Here is an 18,617-nt window from a genome sequence, read left to right as displayed (position 1 = left end):
GATTATAAACACAGGTTATAGACTACATGTGCACTGCTGTGTGTGCCCACTCCAGCTTTTTGCAGCTGTCAGCCCAGAGGGTGGTGAGTAAGCACAATTTCTGCTCGCATATGAGGTGCTTGTGAGCTCTGAGCCATACGAAGGGGGAGGGCTGCCAGCCTGCCTGTGTGACTGCACAGTGAAACACAGCATCCAGGACGGCTGGCCGAGGAGATAGATTGTGTGCATGCCGAAGAGGCATGGCCTGAGGCCCGAGGAGCAATCTTTAACCTGGGATCTCAATAATTTATAGACTACTCAGTGTGTGCACAGAGCTTGACAGCTGCCACCTTACAGCTGTTGAGCACCATCAAAACACATTTGTCTCTTCTGACCAAAAACACGGTTAACTGGTACATGGATCTGATTAAAGACGATGACGTTATTTTTGTTAGGAACACATTACCTCCACCCTCCTTACTTACACACACACACACACACACACACACACACACACATATAGCAAGTGTTTCAAACTCTTCCACTTGTTGTATAACTGCATCCTGTGTTTCTTTATGACAATATTGTATATTTTACCAGTAGAAGATCATCAGGCTGAGGCTGCAGCATCAGTATTTGTTTTGAAGGATGTGAGTTTGTGTAGGGTGTAGTCTCACTTTGCAATTGGTTGACTATTGTTTGCTCATTTGAAAAGAAAAAAGACATATGACACCTGGAAGCGGACATGAGAATTTGCATTTTAAAGTAGGCCATCATGCTAATAATTTGTTGATGTGCAAGCTTTATACAATAAAAAATTATATTATACAGCTGCTGCATACACAGTGTGTATTGTGTCCGGTGGGCTGTCACTTTTCCCTAGACCTGTGTCACTAAAAATTTAATCTATGACGATATTTTTTGCATCAATAAATAAGTCATAGTCTATTTAATCTTGGAGGACAGGGCACAGTGCTGTCACACTCACAGGAGAGCAACAGTCTACCTGCTGGACTGCAGAAACCTGCCTGCTGCTGAAAGGATGACTGTGTTTTAAATTAAAGGTAAGTGCAAACTGAAAAACTCTTGTGATGAAGAAGAGAATTACCAGCACTTGTGTGACCACGTGAATGGGCATTTTGCCAATTAAGTAATATTATCCATTTAAGCCATGAATTTGTTTGTCTGAGTTTTGCCTCAATGTTGCCAAACAGATTCTATTTCTGGGATCAATTTGAAGCCGGTCTGATGGCAGGGGTCACTGTCGGCGATACATACACATTTGTCTTGGAGAACTAGGGGACATGCATGCATGAAAAAACTAGTATGTTTCCAAGAAACTCCTTTGGGCTTTTATAACCTTCAAGTGGACTGTGTATGACCTATAGGATTATAATAGGCTAATTGTCTGATCTGACTTATTTATTAAAAGCTATTGTATCTCTCACGAAGAAATTAAAGCCAAATAATTTTGCTGAAGCTACAGTCCTGATACAATTATCAGCCTAACACACTGGGTTGTTGTAAGGTGTGTGCGTGTATGTGTGTGTGTGTGTGTGTGGTGTCAACCAGCCCCCCTCCCCCGCCCTCCCTCTCTTTGTCCCTCCTCTATAGTCGTCGGAGGAGCGCTCTCCATCTAGCCGCGCATCCTACTCCAGAGTACCAACAGGATGATCCGCCGCTGCACCGTCACCGACAACCTTCACTTCACTTTCACACTCATTTAACCCTTCACTCGGACCCCCGCACTACCCCCATGCTTTGCCCTCCTCCTGCGATGCGATACCACTGCACGATTTCCCGGAGAATATCTTCATCTTCCGTCGCTCCTCGCTGATAGAGAGCATGCCCGACACGGGGACGGCAGCGGCAGGCGCTGCAGCCGCGGCGGCCGCCAGTGGTGCGGCCGCGGTCGGCGACGGCCCCGAGAGCTCCCGGCACCGACACCGAGCGCAGCAGGGAGACGCGGAGAGGCCGGAGCCGGGCGCTTCCGCACCACAGACCTCCGGTGTGCTGGGTGAGTCTAGAGTGCTTCTTTCCTTCAGGACGATGCGGTTTAGGAGGAAGAGAGAGGACAGGTGAACGTGATGCTGGGAAACGAGACGTGCATCAGACACCTCGCGGCACCGTTCTTTTGTCTCCACGAGGGCGTCCCAAAATTACCAATTGATTAGACCACAGGCCTGTAAATTATGGATTTGAATGTTCGCATGGCGGCGGCTTTTTAAAATGATTGATGTTATATCCTTTCTTTATGGAAATGGCCACATTTTGGCTCAACCTAGTGTCCGGTTTTGACCTTATTCCCGGTTATTGTATAGCCTATTAGCCTACGTCCCGTCATCACAAGCCACAGTATTTCTTTGGTCAGTTGTAGTCATTGCTGCTATAGTTTTCCACAGCATCCTTATAGGGGTTCCGTCTAGCTCTGTGTTATGTTTGAGATCTGCCAGCCTTTCCTCCTGGTAACCAAATGTTCAATAACTTCATGATGTCAACCAGGGATTTCTAAACTACTGAGGCCAGACCAGACTACTACAGGCTGCTGTCTACTTCCACTTTATTGCCTCAGTAGCAGTTGCCATGCTATTAGAAAACGGGGCAGGTGCATGCTTTGTCATTTTGATGAGGGTTAGGCCATAAAGGCTGCCCTTCTCATAACAATATGCTCATAATTTGTTCCAGTGTGTGAATGTGGTGTGGTTTATACCTCCTTACATTTAACTGTATGTCTCCTGAATTATTCCTTAAAAATCATGGCATTATAAATCCCTTTGAAAGGGTAAACAGGACAAACATGCTTTCTGTTTACACTCCATGACACTGATATATGAATGGATGAATAGGCTGTATCATAGTTGTCTCGTTGGAAGAATTGCATGAGTCTATTTTTGGAACAGACCATGATATTAGCCTGGGTGTAGAGCCTCAGCTGCCAGGCCAGGGTTGTTTTCCTGCGCTCCCTGCGAGTACTGCTGCAGAGTGATGCAGTGGGCTGTCAGCGGTTGAGCGCTCCTTTCCACACTTGGTGGAGGTAACCTGAGCAGGCTGCTGCTGACTGGCAGAGCAGCCTGATGTCATCCTGTCGAGAGGCTGGCACCCAGTGCGGGTCCTTGAACAGGTTACAGGGTTGGTGGGTCAGCAAACTGAAGATGAGTTTAATTTTTACTATTACTTCATTAGCTAGGAGCCGTACTGGGGCAAAGAGACGGACTGGGAGTCTAAACCTGCAACAAACAGTCCACTGGTACCAGACTCTTAATAAATGGGGGTTAGTGGTCTAAGATGTGTAGAGCTAAGCATTGAACCTCAATACTTTTCTTATTGCTGACCGAAACGTATTGGTATCATCAAGCTTTCAAAACTGTCAAGTACTGAATGATGACGTTATAAGCCTGGTCAGATTCATGATCTTCTTCTTAAGATTTGACGTCAGGCGTTTCTCGGAGTTAATTTAGGCAAAGATCTTGTATGGCTGCATGTGTTGTAGACATGTAACATCAGTGAACATTGATGTCTTTTTGTTAAAGGAAGTAAAGGGTTTATAGAAAAAAGTGTTTATAGTTCTGAAAGTAGGGTTTTGATTAAGTATAATAATTCACCCTGCTCTGTTAAATTATAAGAGTTAAAAAGCCTTTATTAGGTTATGTAGCTACACTATGTTTTTGGAGGGAATCCATTCCTTTTCCCATGTGTCCGGACCACCTACTTTGTGTTAAATTGCTGCCAGATCCAAGTAGCGCCTCCCCCCTTGCTTTTTGTGTTGTTTTGTTTTTTGAAGAATATAATGTCAAAAAATCACCATCACAGTTGAATCATTTGCTGTTAAAAAGCATTAAAGGTGGGTGGTGTATCAGAACTGTTAAGAGCAGTGACTGTCTCGTCCTCTTGAAACCTCTTGCTCCTTACTTGTCGGTGTATTTCCTTGCATGGGTCATGGCAGAGAAGAATTGGGTTTGTGGACGTCAGTGGGATTACCATGATATCACATAACCGCCCTCACACGTGTCAGTGTCAGTCAGCAAGCACAGCAGCAGCACGCCAGGGTGATTTCTCCAAGTGGCTGAGATTTTGGTTGCAGCCCATGAGGATTTTCCTCACTGGAGGCTTGGATGCTCGATTGTCTCCGTGCCTCCACCATATTTTCCTAATCCCTCCACAGTAGACTGGAATGACTTTGATCCTCTCAGCCATCTTCTTTTATAGCTCCAACACTCACAAGCCAGTGTTTCAAAGATTAATTAAGCACCCATCATTAGAGAAAGCAATGTATAACTCTCACCAATTAGTTGGCGTTCCCTCTGAGGCCAGTGTTGATAAGATTCTGTGTTACAGAAATCAGGTCATGTAATTTGTGGTTGCCCAATCAGCCAGCACAGAGGTTTAGGATTTAGGACATTTGTGGGGATATATGGCAAGATGCATTCTTACTTTGAAAAAGATACAATGATAATGGGCTGCAGCCTGAAATTTTGTGCCTCTGTACACCTTCCTGTAAATCTGATCTGATTTGAACTTGCCCTATTATACTTCAAATGGCATTTTTACATTTATTCTGTATTTTCTGAGCAGGTTTAATTAGCAGTAAGTTTGTCATTGTGCAGTTGCAACTTGGGGCTTAATGACAACTGCGTAATTTCTGGCACCGGGACCTTCTCCAGAATACTTCAGTAGTTAGTGCAATGTAGCTTCATGCTTCACAACAGCTATAACACTAGCCCTTGATTGCCTTTTGCAAAACATTTCATGTCATTGACTAATTGTAGTATTTTTAGCTCAGTATCTGCTACAGAATACCAATTAGGTTTCACTGCATGAAACATAAAAGAGTCAGCAGGCTTTGCATCTAAAGTCAGTCTAAAACTGTAGTTTCAAACCCTTTTGACACCCCTGTTCTGATCTGAAAGTGCGAGTCTGTTCTGAGACAGCGGTGAGATCTGAAGGGTCCATTTTTATCTATGTAAACTTATTTAAGTCCATCCTTGATGCTTGGCATTAATAAATGCACTCTACAGTCTGCAAAATGCATGAGAAAAATGTATTAAGCAGGGATCTGCACTCATCCATAGACTCTTGGCCAGGACTCTGCTCTCTCGCTCGTACTGCCTCTTAAGCAAGTAGAATACCTCAGCTTTGGTTCAGACAGATTTAGTCAGGTTCAGTGTCACACAGGTTGCTTTAAATACAGCAGTGTAAGGACAGTGATGAGAGGAAAGAGCATAACACTGAACTTTGTAAAAGAAGAGATCATTTTTTTTGCAGCACCAGACAGATTGAGCCATTGGTTTTCTGCCCTCCCACAGCTTCATAAATGAAGGGGCTGATGAATGTAATGCAGTATGATATAATGACAGCAGTGTGTTGTGCCTAACGACTCTGAACTCAATGTCTCTCTCTCTCTTGCTCGCTCTCTCTCTCTCTCTCTCTCTCTGGATCTCTTTGGATCTCACTCTTATTCATTGCATGCTCCACAGAGATATATTTCCTTCTCTCCTTCTCGTCCTCCGTCTAGAATGAGTGCTGAGCTTCACACTAGCTGCATTACTGATTGAGGAAAATCGCCTCATTGTGGGGTGACCTTGCTCTCAGTAATATCGGGGCTTTATGAACCTCACCTGATCGGTCAAACGCACAACTGACTGATTACTTTGGTAACCTGCCTTTGATGGGGGATGACATTTCATGCTAGACTTAGGGAGACCATCAGGTTATAAAATTAAGTGGCCGACTCTTTACTGTCATAACACTTAATATTTATTATGAGCTACTTGGTTTGAAATTGAGAACATTACAGTGAAGTAGGTGCTGGACAGATGGAGGTAAACACTGCAGTTATTGCTGCAATCATTTTCATTGATTTGCTGGTGGTGATATTTGTGCGGTTGGTGCTCGTTTCATAATCTATTTGTGGGCATAGTGGCATTGTTTTGCTCATGCTAACTACCCAACCTGATGTTTTTGCTGCAATAAACATAAGGGTTATCATATCATGTTGCTGCGGTGATTAAGGATGCACTGATCCAGTACGCCAGAGCAGAATTAACGCCAATTCGATCTTATAAACCGGATTAAGTAGCAACCATAAACGATCAATCACGATCAACAATCATTCAGTTATGGTGGGGGGTTGACTCAGTTATTAGCGCCACAGCGGTCTCTGGCCAAAAGGTTGGAGCACAGAGTTGCCGTCGTGTGTTTAGTCAGTAGATTAGTAGGTTAGAAGTATGTCTTGCATAAAATAAATTCTAAAACAAACTGAGAGCAACCCAATTTATATCCGTTTAGTGACGGCTCTGTGTGGCTGCACAGCTGTGCCTTTTTTTTTTTTTCACCTGATTTCTTGCTGGCTTGGTTTTCCACATGCAGTGCTGTCAGACACATTCAGGGGATTGCACCGTTGCTGTAACTATGCAGCTGTGTTTGCCTATGTCCACCACCATTGGATGAGGGATGTTTTAGGAAGTTCCAAACACTCCCTGAGTTGTGATAAACCATCTGTCTTGCAAGTGGTGATTCACTTGTCCTAGATTCTCAAGTTTTTAATGGCTTAATCATATCACCCATAATGCCTCTTTGCCTCTAGCCAACCATCTTCTAAATCCCCATTCAAACCCTCTGGAAGTTTACACTTTTCCATTTATAGCCATGAAGATTATCAAACTGTAAGCAAAAAATGATAATGCACACTCCAGAGCTTAATGCATTCCAAGCAGAGAGAGAGAGAGAGAGAGAGAGAGAGAGAGAGAGAGAGAGAGAGAGAGAGCTCCTGGTGTTGCCTGTCTCCAGCCTTGTGTGGAAGCAGTGACATGTCGCAGAGACCTTATCGCTGAGTTAAGGCTCCTTTCTCTGGGATCAAAGCGGAGTCAATAACCAGCCTCCTCCAGTGTGCAACTGATATTGCATTCCTGAGGGGAAAAAGTAGGATTGAAGTGTATTCGGTCACCCTGTCCTTAATACTCTTTGACTGTACTGACTAGGCCTGGATTTGGTTTCTTTTTTTTTTTCTTTTTTTTTTTTTTTTGGCAGTTGCTAAGCAAAGCCAGGAGAAATACAATGACCATGGTGAAGAATGCTGTTTTTAGCCTCAGTCGTAGGGAACTGCTCCACATTAGCCACTCTGCAGCCTCCAGAGAAGGCTAAAGGGCTATGAAAGTGTAAGGTACAACACATGGGGGAGAAAAGCTCTTTCTCCTGCAGCTAATAACTTGACATATCATCCATGTCAGTGTTAGCACAGAGCCAGTCAATGATAAGCAAGGGAGTTTTAAACCACCGCCTGTCTCTAATGTAGGTCTTCGTCCTCTCTATCATCCTTGTTTTCCTTCTTACAACCCTCCTGTGACTTGTTTTGTTGAGCCTGTATACTTTTAGATTTGTTGGGTAGGTAGAGAGGTGCAATCAGTCCTCATCATCTCCTCCTTATTACCCTCTTTAGCAGGCTGAATGGCAAAGTTACTCCTTAGTAGAAAGCAGCATGATCTGTTTGTTCGCAGTAATGCACACTCAAAAATGCTGCAGTGCACTCTGGATTTCTCTGATGATGACAACATATCTCAGGAGTTACTCCTCTATCGCTTTTCTCATTTAGCTATTTTTCACCCTCTTTGTCCTGCATGGCTCTGTGCTTTTATTTTGTTTGGTAAAAGTGAATCACAGGAAGGGAGCTTGTTAAGTATATATGAGAAACAAAATAAATACAGGTAGTGGAACTGATCATAGTCTACTGCTTTTGTGAGATCTGTGTTGGAGAGCTTTAGCACTACTTATGACTTTAAGTTAGTTTAAAATATCCCTCCAATTTTTATATTATTAAAGCAATCCAGTGTCAAAAATATTCAGGATTAGCCCCTTTTTACTATCCAGTTTCGCTCTTTTATTTATGAAGCTGTGTCATGTTTAAACTGAGTGAACTGTTCAAACCCAAAACGCCACGTTTTTATAGCTTCAAAATTCTCTCAAAAGTAGATTTTCTTATTGTTTTCTACATCATTTTCTACATCATTTTCTACACATTTCCCGTAAATTCAGTGTGACATATTTGGTATCCTGCAAAAACGTTGGGATGTTCACCAGAATTTAAAACAAAGTTCTGTGGGTTTAAACAAAGTCTGGCTGGAGTGTGTATTGGCTGACCCCAACCTTAACCCTAACCACTGGTTTGAAGAGCCTGCAGAGGTAGTTTTCAGTTTTCCCGCTTCTCCTTTTTGTTGAGTTTTGGCTTGCGTCTTTTGTTCCTAGTCTGAAAAGCTCCGTCAGATTCCGTCTCCTCTCTTTTGATAACAATTTGAATGTGGTGAGAGTCTGTCCACAGCTCGGGGGGAACATTCTGTTCCAGCTCATATATATTTGCACATCGCCAATGTTGACTGATGAAAACCTACAACACTAAAATACAGGCCTTTACTGCGGATTCCTTCTCATATATTTTCTCTGCCTTAACCCCCCGTTTTTTTTTCTCCTTGCCTTTTCATTTACCGCACAGTCCACACCGTCACGTGTAAAAGAACATATACTATACACTATATACTATATACTATGTGTCATCTACATCACCAGGTCTGTTTTGTTAGCTGCACACCTTTTGTCAGTTGGTCAGAAAATCATGACTCTGGTTTTCTGTGTTATTCTTGCCGCAGCTTTTACTCCGGCTCCTTCCCCTTGGCAAAGTGCTATGAGAGGGCTGAGCAGTGTTTCTGATGATGCCTGAGGAAAATTGGCTGTCAAGGAAAATAAACCGCATTGCCACTGCTGTAACACCCATATTTGCATTTGAGAGAGAAATATCTCCAGTTTTTCACTTTCCTCCTGATCTGTGTTCATTGAAGCATAAGAGTCAACAGCCTGTTGTTTGCATGAAGGTCTTTGACTTTGGGTGTCTCCATTCACAAAGAGAAGAGTAATTAATTTTTGCCGCTTTGGCGACACCAACGTAAAGATGCAGTGGCTCTGAAAAAACTGTAAAATCAGTTCCTCCAATTGGGTTGAATTTACTCAGACCTGCATTCATTTCAGATTAATCAGTCATTGTATGTTTTAATAAAATACCTATGTTACACTTTCTATACTGCTTCTGCTACTTGAGCTTGAAATGTATTTTTGCAGATTTTGATCTCATTTTCATTTTGTTACCTTACCAAGATTTCTCTGTAGAATCTCCGGAGCTAAACAAATCGGGATGAAATGATGCATTGATCCTCCTCAAGTTTCTTTTTTTGAAAGGCATTGATGAATTGAAACAGACTAATTAGTTAATAAATATCTTCCTCTGCATGTCATTGAGCAGGAAAGGAAATGGGAGGAACGTTTTAGTAATGCACAATAATCACTGGTTCCTCTGGGCATTGATCTGACTCGGAGCCTCCCTCCCATCTTTCCTGCACAGGAATAGAATATCATACCACTGTACAGATTGGCTAGTCCAAAGCCATCGGACTGACTGACTCACTGCAAAATTCACTCTTCTTTTATCCTTTCTTCAACAATTGCCATAGTGCCCAGTTTAATTTTGGATATGAGTAGAAAAACCCAGTTTGCCTGATGTTTATTGTCTCACCACACTACAGTGCCATATTGTGATGAATATGATTATGAAAAACCTCCTGAGACACTGGCACTGGAGCCCCTCAATTTTGATGAAAGCATTCTTGTTCCTATATTTCTTGCCATAATTCAATTAACCTCCACTAAATAGTTGTGAGCACAACTTCCCTAGACAAAGGGCTGAGTCTGTCTGAAATGATTGCTAGGTTTGAGCCTGGCACAGTCAGTCGGATGTACAGTAACAGGCCTACATTAGATGCTAATGCTCTCTGTTAAAGCTGCTTAAAAATGTATGAGTCTGTTTTCTCTGAATGCCTGATTTGGTCGGTCCTCCATGTGACCCTCTGTGTGCTCTGTATAAGAAAAACACTTGTGTCATAGCGATTCAATTTGCATTATAGTGCAGCGGGCCGTCCTCTCTGCCTTTAGGTCAAACTTTAAAGTTTAAGTCTGTTGCGTATTTGCTTTCTTGCCAAATTGAGTTGAATGATCTTGTCCGTGTGCTCAATGTGAAGCTGCAGCCAGTAGTCAGTTAGCTTAGCCTAGCAGAAAGACTGGAAACGTTGGGAAACGGCTATCATGGTTCTCACCAAAGGTAACGAAGTCTGCCTACCAGCATCTGTAAAGCTCACTACCGGAGTGGTAGTAGTAGAGTGTTATCAGATTGCTCAATGAACTCTTGGTGTGAAAGTGATTAAGTGCATTTCCCAAAATGTCAAACTCTTCCTTTAAGACATTACCGTTGGCACTTTTTTAAAAGTGTTTGACCATGCTGCCTCAAAGCTATCAAACGTTTTCAAAAATGCTATGCCACTGCATTGACCTCAAGCGTGGTCCAGACAACACAGAAATGACCACTTGTGTGTGTTCACATTGTTGCTGTGTGTAATCCAGGTCCCTTTGTTCCATGTGTTCATCAGAAAATCCTCTCTCCACTTTGGCAGTAGCCCACTGCTCAACAAGGAGGTCTGTTCACTCCACAAAGGCTGCTATTCACTCCACCATATTCATCATCACCACTCGCTTATTCATAATCCCCCACCCCCCCCAAAAGCTTTGACAATGCTCAATTCAGCCAGTTAGATAACCAGTCTGTGGTTGTCTGAAGGAGTAGTCTGCATCGACCAGGCATGAAAGGATTCAACACTGGCTTCCGTTCATAATTATTACCTGACTGAAAAGCACACAGCATCATTTTCCTCCTTTAACCCCAGCTTTATAGCAGATATGACAGCTGAATCCCTGCTTCTCACCCAAATTAACCAGCTAACCCACAATGAACTACCGATTAGCCTAGTTGGCAGAAAGAAAGCGAGAGTGAGAAATGAGGGAGGCAGATTTAGCGAGACTAAGTGTGCAGCAGAGACAAAAAGTGATGTAAAAGAGTGAAAGAAGAACGTACGGGGAAAAGTCATACTTCAACTATTCTGCTGTGTGAACGCTGTGGTCCTTTTTCTTCCCACATAGTCTTGCCTCGTCCCTCTCTTGGCTCGGAGCCACGGGCGGCTCCGGTGTCACATGTAATCTTTGTTATTTTGAAGCCAAGGACGAGTCTCTATTATCCTCCCTGCGCCTGTTAATGAGGAAACCAGAGTTCTGACATCCACCAGCATTGACATCTTCATCCCATTTGTCACAAAGACAGAACAGACATCTCCTATCTCCCTACTGTGGAAAAAAAAAACACTCCTAATCTCAATTGCATCACATACAGGTTCTCTTATCTCAAAACAGGTCTCCCTAGTAACGTTTTTAGCCAAGCTATTAGCGTGGCTCTAGGGATAAGCCTGCAGAATCTCCTTTGATTTTACCTTTTTCCTCTGTAGTGCCATATTGAGAGTGACATTTTTGGTTTTCAGTAATATATCTCAACAACAATTTTCAATTTCTCCAATACTTTGGTTAATGACAGGATACCTGCTAAACAAATGACATGGCCTTCTGTTTTGTCTGTGCTGTACTTTGCATTTATGCCACGTTCACTTCATGTCAATCAGATCGTCATTACGAGCATCTGAGTGGGAACAACCGTGCACGCCAACCACCGACTTGTAATTCAGAGTCTGAGATGTGAGGAATTTTCCGGCAGCCACAATATCTGTCAACAAACAGCGGACAACATGGCTGCAGAGCTGCCATCACTAGAAAATTACATCTAATCAAAATCCAACATTAACTCAAATAGTTCAGCTAATTTAAGAGGAGCTGAACTTTGTTTTGTATCTGACTTCACAAAACAGTACAAATATGTAACACCACAAAAGGAGCTAATTTACGCTAGTCATCCGGTATGACTACAAAGCTAGCAGAGTGGGAAACCATATTGGAATAATATGTTAAACACCCACAAGCTTTGCTAATTAGCTCGTGTAAAGATGGTAACAACCTTAAACTAAGATGATGAACATAAGATTTTACCAGCTGAACATCAACATGCTAACTTAGTCACTGTGAGTATGTTAGCATGCTGATGAGTCACTAACATGGCTTTCTCTTTCTTTTACCGTTCTGAATTAAGAAAACACTTTAGTTGCGTTTGGAGGATTACACTGAAGCTGTCCTGTGTCTGTTATTAATTGGGATGAATGTCATGCTGAGACTGTCTCAGCAGGATTTATTAATGGCCGGAGAAAGAGGTTTGTTAATTAGAAGCAGGCCTGATTACAGCCTGATTGCAATAGGGCTTTGAAACCAACAGGAAACCAGTTGTGATTTCATGCATTTCAAAAATGCAAAACACGGCTAGCATTTGAACCTTGCTGTCTGTAGCTTGTCTTTGAAAGGAAACGCACAGCATATGATTGTTCACGTTTGTTTACCTTCAGTTCTTTCAATGGCAGTATTTACCACTGAAGCATCAGCACTGTGTCGGCCCAGGTTTATTTGTATCACCGTCAAGCATCCCCCCTCTTCTTTCCCTCTGCCTAGTTTGAAGACATCATCCACAGAAGCTACACGAAGATGGCAAATACCTCTTGAGACGGTCTGAGTGAGAGGGAAGAGGAGAGCTGAGAGAGAGATAAAAAAGAAAGCATAGAAAGGAGAGACTGAAAGATTCTGCCCAGGGGGGCTAAAAGAGAGGATTTGGATGAGAGAAAGAGGCAGGGATGGTAGTGGCAAAAAAAAAAAAGATATAAAAAGAGAGAGGGAGAGACTTAGAGGGCCATGGTGTGGAAGAGAGGAGCAGGCTGAGGTGGGAAAAAAAAAAGACAGGAGGAGCGCTCTGATGCAGTGGGAAGACGGGCTTTCATATCATCTGAAACTCCTCTGTTTGTGCAGCTGCCAGTGGGAGAGAAAGATGCAACGTGGAATTGGAGATGTTTGCACCTGATTTGGTGCCTGAATGTATGCAGACTGTGCACAATACCTTGCATTGAGAGGGTGATGTGAGGTGGCCGTTGCGACAAGCAATAAAGTGAGTCAGTGTTTTGGAAGTTGGAGAGAGCAGGAGAGAGGAAGTAAGTGGGAGAAGGAGAAAGGAACAGATAAGAGGAGAGGTGGGTTATATGGTTTGTATTTTTCCCTCAAGACATGTAGGCTGCTGTTGCAGAATCCACAGCTTGATTCACATAATCTTCACAGGTGGAACGGTCTGATTTGGTATTTATTTCAGACGTTTCAGCTGCATGATCTGATGACTCAGTATGCATACTGTTGTCGCCTTTCTATGTACTGTATGTACATTTGTGGTGATGTGCTGTTTCTGTTTGCATATATGTGTGTGTGTGTGTGTGTATATAGCTAGGCGTGGAGTTGGGAACAGCTTTGAACGGGCGCTGTCCGTCAGTAGTGTGTCTGTGTGTGGACTCTGTACAGGACGGAGATGACTCTAATTAAGGAAATTGTTGGGTGTTTGAACCTGATTAGTCTCCATGTCCCACTTACTGATGTAATCGGTCTAATAGGGCCATTTGTTTCATTCACACACTCAGTAGATGTGACGATGGACATGTTTCCTGCCCGTCTTATTGTTTGCGGTCCGCCCTCTGTGTCTGTTGGGAGTTCTGTCCGTCTCTCCTCCTTCTTATTACTTCATGTCTGTCTGTTTGTATCTCTCGCTCTATTAGACTGGCTCAAAAAAAAGTCAAAATTGAAAATGACTCAGTGCTGCGAAGATATAAGTCCTGCTCCAGTCTCCAGCCTCCTAGGAAATACATGCTGCCACCAGGCAAATGTCCTCAGCATCATACCAGTGTGGTAAATGTGCACTGCAGGCCTCAGAAAGTCAGAAAGGGAAACATTTTGTCTCCTGTGTGCAGGCAACTGTTAACAGCTGCTCCACGACAGGCAGCAGAGGAAAAGTATTTTGGTCTTTTTGTTTGTTTTTTACCTGAAGTGAACCTAAGAAAAGATCAGTTCCGCCTTTGCTCTTCCAACTATACACTGCATTCGTGAGTGTGAATCATTTTTTGTTTCACTTTAATGATGTGTGCACACAGTGACCAAGAAAAGGCTTTCATCAGGTGAAGTGATCACCTGATAACACCTGTAATTATAGACCATTGGTGGTGATTCAGGAAACATGATGCTATCTCATGATTGGATATTTGGTTAAACAAACAGGGGAACTTTATACCCAGTTTAAATCCAGGGTTTCTTCCGTGTATAATATTTCATCAAGACCTAGATACTTAAAATACAATCTAATGTCTTACTGTCGCCAATCCTCTGTTCTACAGAAAGTGATGTGTTTTATAACTAGCGAAGCAACAATAGCAGACAGGTGAGATGTGCCGCCCTGTCACTGATTGGCTCCTGTGCAAAACCCAAAAGCAATTACTGCTCATCACTGAAGTGTATATCAGTAAAAAAAAAAAACAACAACCTTGCAGGTCATCACTTTAGCTGTAACATTTTCCTACTGTTGCACACCATACTGCATCAGGCCACTCGTGTTACCACGACTTTCACAGTACAGTATCTTCAGGAATGACATTATGCTGTAGGCCCTGAAGGTCTGTCCTACAGAGTGCTGCCACTCAGTTATAGTTATAGCTGGGTTTTTCTTTGTTTTCTTATCAGTTTGATGAATGAATGTTGAATGAGAAAGTGAATCCATCTACTGTACATGAAGTGGGTAGTTGTCACGTAATAAAGGAAAGGCATAGAAGCTAAAGGCGTCATCTACTTCAGTAGTTGATTCTCATAGATAGACAGCGTTCCCGTATTCAGTAAAGCAGCATACTGTGTGAAGACCTTTTGATTTAAGGTGACTGTAGCAGACAAAATGTGCTTACTAACAATTCATAAATTAACCTGATTCAAAATATGTCTGTTTGGTTTGTTTTCAGTATTATAAACCTCAACTGAAAGTACACGGTACATGCTTACGTAGTCAACAACATCACTGACCTGATTGACATTCCCAGCTACAATATGTATTCTTCAAACTTAAGTCTAAAGATTCAGCAGAAAACTTTAAACAACTTCTACCTGACTGAGTCAAATCTTCAAAGCTGACCCAAAGCTGCTCCAGCCGGGCATAAAGAGCAGCCAGTTATCAAACACACTCACACAGCCAGCAAAGACAGTGAGTGCATCATCAAGTCTTTCCTTAAGTGCCTTTGACCTTCATTTTTAGTGCTTCGCCTGAGTTTCATCACTGACTTACACCCTATTAATCTGCTACTTTTATATCTCCGGCTCGCACACTTGCACATAGACAAATACCTGCACCATCACACACACACACACATGCACACACACGCACACATGCACACACACACATACACACACACACACACACACACACACACATAGTAAACACCCCACAGAAATGCTTCAGAGAGCGACTCAGATCAGAGAAAGACACCCCGCTTGTTACGACAGCCTGGCTGCTGTCTGATAAGCTTTCGCCCTGGAACAGTCGTCTCGCTGTGAAGGCCGTGAGTAATACAGGCTTTATCTGCATCACCCCTACTCCTGGGCCAACCTGCTCTACAGCAACCTGATTTCTGTTACGGGCTTAAAAAGGGCATTCAAACTCAGACCTTTTCAGATTTTTGCCAACATAAACAATATTTGGGATCATTTTCCTGTGTAGCTGCTAGTACATTATATACACAGATATAATGGGCTGTCATTTAAAAGATCGATAAAAGGGGGGAGACTCTTTAAACCTTAAACTTCACTTTAGATCAATCTGTGGAAGAGAGTAAAATGTGTTTACACTGTGAAATCCATCTTGCACTGCATGCACAAATCATCTGGCATGCACTCTTTTCATGGTGAGTACTAATGAGGTAAAATTAGGTAAAAGCCATCAATGCACATTGATTACCCTTGGTAAATCAATGGAGGGGAGATAGAGTAAAGATTGTAACTATGTTACTCAAAACAAAAACAAGGTGCCCTGATATTTTGTGTTTTCACTGAGCTGCAGGTTGCTTATATAGAAAAAAAACCAAACATCTATGATCAATATTTTTTATAATAATAACGACTCACATGGCTACTTGAATGTGAAAGGGGTCATTTGTAGTGACAAACCTACACAGAGTTATCAGCCGACTCTGCAGCTCCCCTCAGCTGTACAGAGCTTTATAGCTTTATTCAGCTCTTTTTGTTTTTGTTTTTGGTTTTCGAGCCTGCGACTTTACTCTTCTGACTCACACAACGTTGTGATCAGTGTCATTTCAATACTTCACTGGAAGCAACAACAGCCTTTTCCATGGAAGCTGAGAAGGGTTTGTTTGTGCAGTGCAAAAACACAGACATGGAGACACAAACCTGACGCCTAATCTGTGCAGAGACACCTTGATGGGCGATGTATGAATTGCTTTTATTTTCAACAACACAACAAACACAACAAATGCATGCAAACGGTCAGTATTGGGGCTTATAAATTGAAGTATTGTGAAAGTGTTTAAACCAATCTGCTGGCTGTTCCAGGAGTGTGTTTGTGTGTGTGTGTGTTGCCCTCAGCAAAGAATACAGGACTCATTAGAATTGCTGTCATGTCGCAGCACTGCCTGCAGCATTTCATCCGAAGCACAGTGGAGCGGGCAGTCAGATTTCAGTATCCAGAAGTACCACTCGAGATTAAAAAGTCAAAAATACCTTTTTCTGTTTCCCGTTTGACGTGTTGCGATGATTGAAAATGTTCTTCAGAGGGGAAGAGCAGTGTGGAACCAGATAAAGTTGTCACAACCTGTTTGTAAGTACTGAAGAGACCTCCTTTAAATAGTAATGCTACATCCAAGTCAAGTTCTGTTTGCAGCTGCGACATGTTTTGAGTCGTCTTGACAGAAAATATCATCTTCAGCAAAATACTGTATGTTGATGGTTGAGTTTTAAGGAAAGGTTGACAAGTCCTTAGATACAGTATACTGGGTAAGTCTTTTGTTGTGCTGGTGTTGTCTCTGTATCTGTTATTTTTACTTTATTTATATAGAACATTTTAGGTGCAAACCTTGGTGCTTTCCACGGCAGACATGGGGAACAAAGAGCGAGATGAGCAAATAAAAAGTGCAATATTTGAAGGTAAAGTAATGTTCAAATATGATTCTAAAAGAGCATATGAAAGTGATAGATATGGAGGGAATACGGTTATAAATTGCATAAAAAAGAGCAGAATTATAACAAAGCAGTAATGCATGTCTAATAAATAAAGACATTAAGAGAAGATACTAAAACACTGTCATGATGACTTTTGTGCAACAAAAAACAATTTGGCAACTCCTTTTAAAAAAAAAAAAAAAAAAAAAAAAAAAAAGGAAATATGATGCTGCATTACTTGACTTTTATCAGATAATAAAGTTGTGTTGGTGAATGTGTTATCATTCAGCACCTCCAGCAAACATGAAGCAACATTTGCATTAATTTTATTCAATTGTATTTCTGGCCACCTGATAAATGAAAACTAAATATTCCCTCTCCTTTTTAGCTGTTTTGGTCTCAAGCAACTCCTGAGGAAAATATCAACTAAATGTTTCACTAGGTTCACTAGCTGGTCGCTGACTTCGTCTGTCGGCCGTTTGGCGCCGGACAGGCAGCTTCGACAGGGTATGTTACAACTTTTTTACCTGAAAACAGCAGAACACCAACAGACCATCCATCCAACTACAGGGCTCTGTAAAGCTGAAGGGAACTACAGAGTTGGGGAAAAAAAATCTGTGTTCATCACTGCTAATGACCATCTTCAATCACGCTCAATAATTTTCTCCATTGGTTACATAAATATCAGTTCATGCTGCTTTAAAAACAGAGACTCAGCCCATCTGGAGGACTGGTGCGATATCACTTATGAAATATTTGTAATGGAAAGAATTACTTCCTCCATGAGGCTTCAGCAAACCAAATTTGAGAACATCTGGAAGGAATGGAAAATGTATATTTCCCTGAAATGCCCTTTTTTGTTTAAGCTTGTTTATTTAATTCTTTTATCTATTTATTTATTTATTTCTATTAAGGTTTTTTTTTTTTTATCACAATGGAACACACCCTGTTTTCTTGTTCTGTTCATTTTTATAATTACATTGAAAAAAAGAAGAACTTGAAACGACTGATCACTCTGTAAAAGGGGAATTAACAGTGGAGACTGTGCACTGTTGCTGTCACGTGATTCCAAATAAGGGAAACAAACAAAAAAAACAGACTCTGCAAACAGACATTATTTTTTATAAAAATAAGCCCAAGTGCAAAAAAACACTGACTTGAATTTGTTGGCTCAGAGACTGTGCTTCAGCTTTATGTTGCATGTTGGTGCTTTGGTGTGCATGTACATACATAATGTCAACATGGAAACCAATAATGTTCTGTGAAAAGGACCAGCAGGCCTATTTCTGAGAAATCTTCGCTCTGTCCCTCTCTGTCGCCGCTGTGCTTCCAGGAAGTAGAGGGACACACTGGTGGTTTTTATGTGACAAGTGTTTATTGGCTCCACAGAACATAGATGCAGGGTGATTTACAGCATCATGCTAGCAGTGCTGACATCATGGTTAAATTTACAGCCCGCCATGGCTTTGACCTTCGTGAGTGTGCATGTTTGTGTGCATTCACTTTTGTAACCATGTAAGCAACACAGTTGGATCGACAGTAGGGTCACGTGTAAAAATAATATGTAGCCTTTAAAATTTGGTTTTGTGTCTCTTGCTTGT

The 18,617-nt window shown here is 42.0% G+C and overlaps 1 protein-coding gene across 3 annotated transcripts in view; it reads left to right on the top strand.

Annotated features, from left to right (window-relative positions):
- The first annotated feature begins 1,588 nt into the window (after nucleotides 1-1,588).
- ano8b (anoctamin 8b) overlaps nucleotides 1,589-18,617 on the top strand; it is a 36,767-nt gene continuing 19,738 nt past the window's right edge. For 2 of the 3 annotated variants that reach the window (XM_023406007.1, XM_023406006.1), the window contains exon 1: nucleotides 1,589-1,996. In XM_023406007.1, the coding sequence (XP_023261775.1) occupies nucleotides 1,825-1,996 (172 nt within the window). In that variant the 5' untranslated portion in view covers nucleotides 1,589-1,824. Of the gene's footprint in view, nucleotides 1,997-16,593; nucleotides 16,676-18,617 lie in introns of those variants that run through there. The other variant, XM_087173928.1, reaches the window with a different exon arrangement.

Source organism: Seriola lalandi, unplaced genomic scaffold (genome assembly GCF_002814215.2).
Source record: "Seriola lalandi dorsalis isolate HSWRI2012SDOR001 ecotype SW California unplaced genomic scaffold, Sedor1 jcf7180002054293, whole genome shotgun sequence".
NCBI lineage: Eukaryota > Metazoa > Chordata > Actinopteri > Carangiformes > Carangidae > Seriola > Seriola lalandi.
This window is presented reverse-complemented; position numbering and strand designations above follow the sequence as displayed.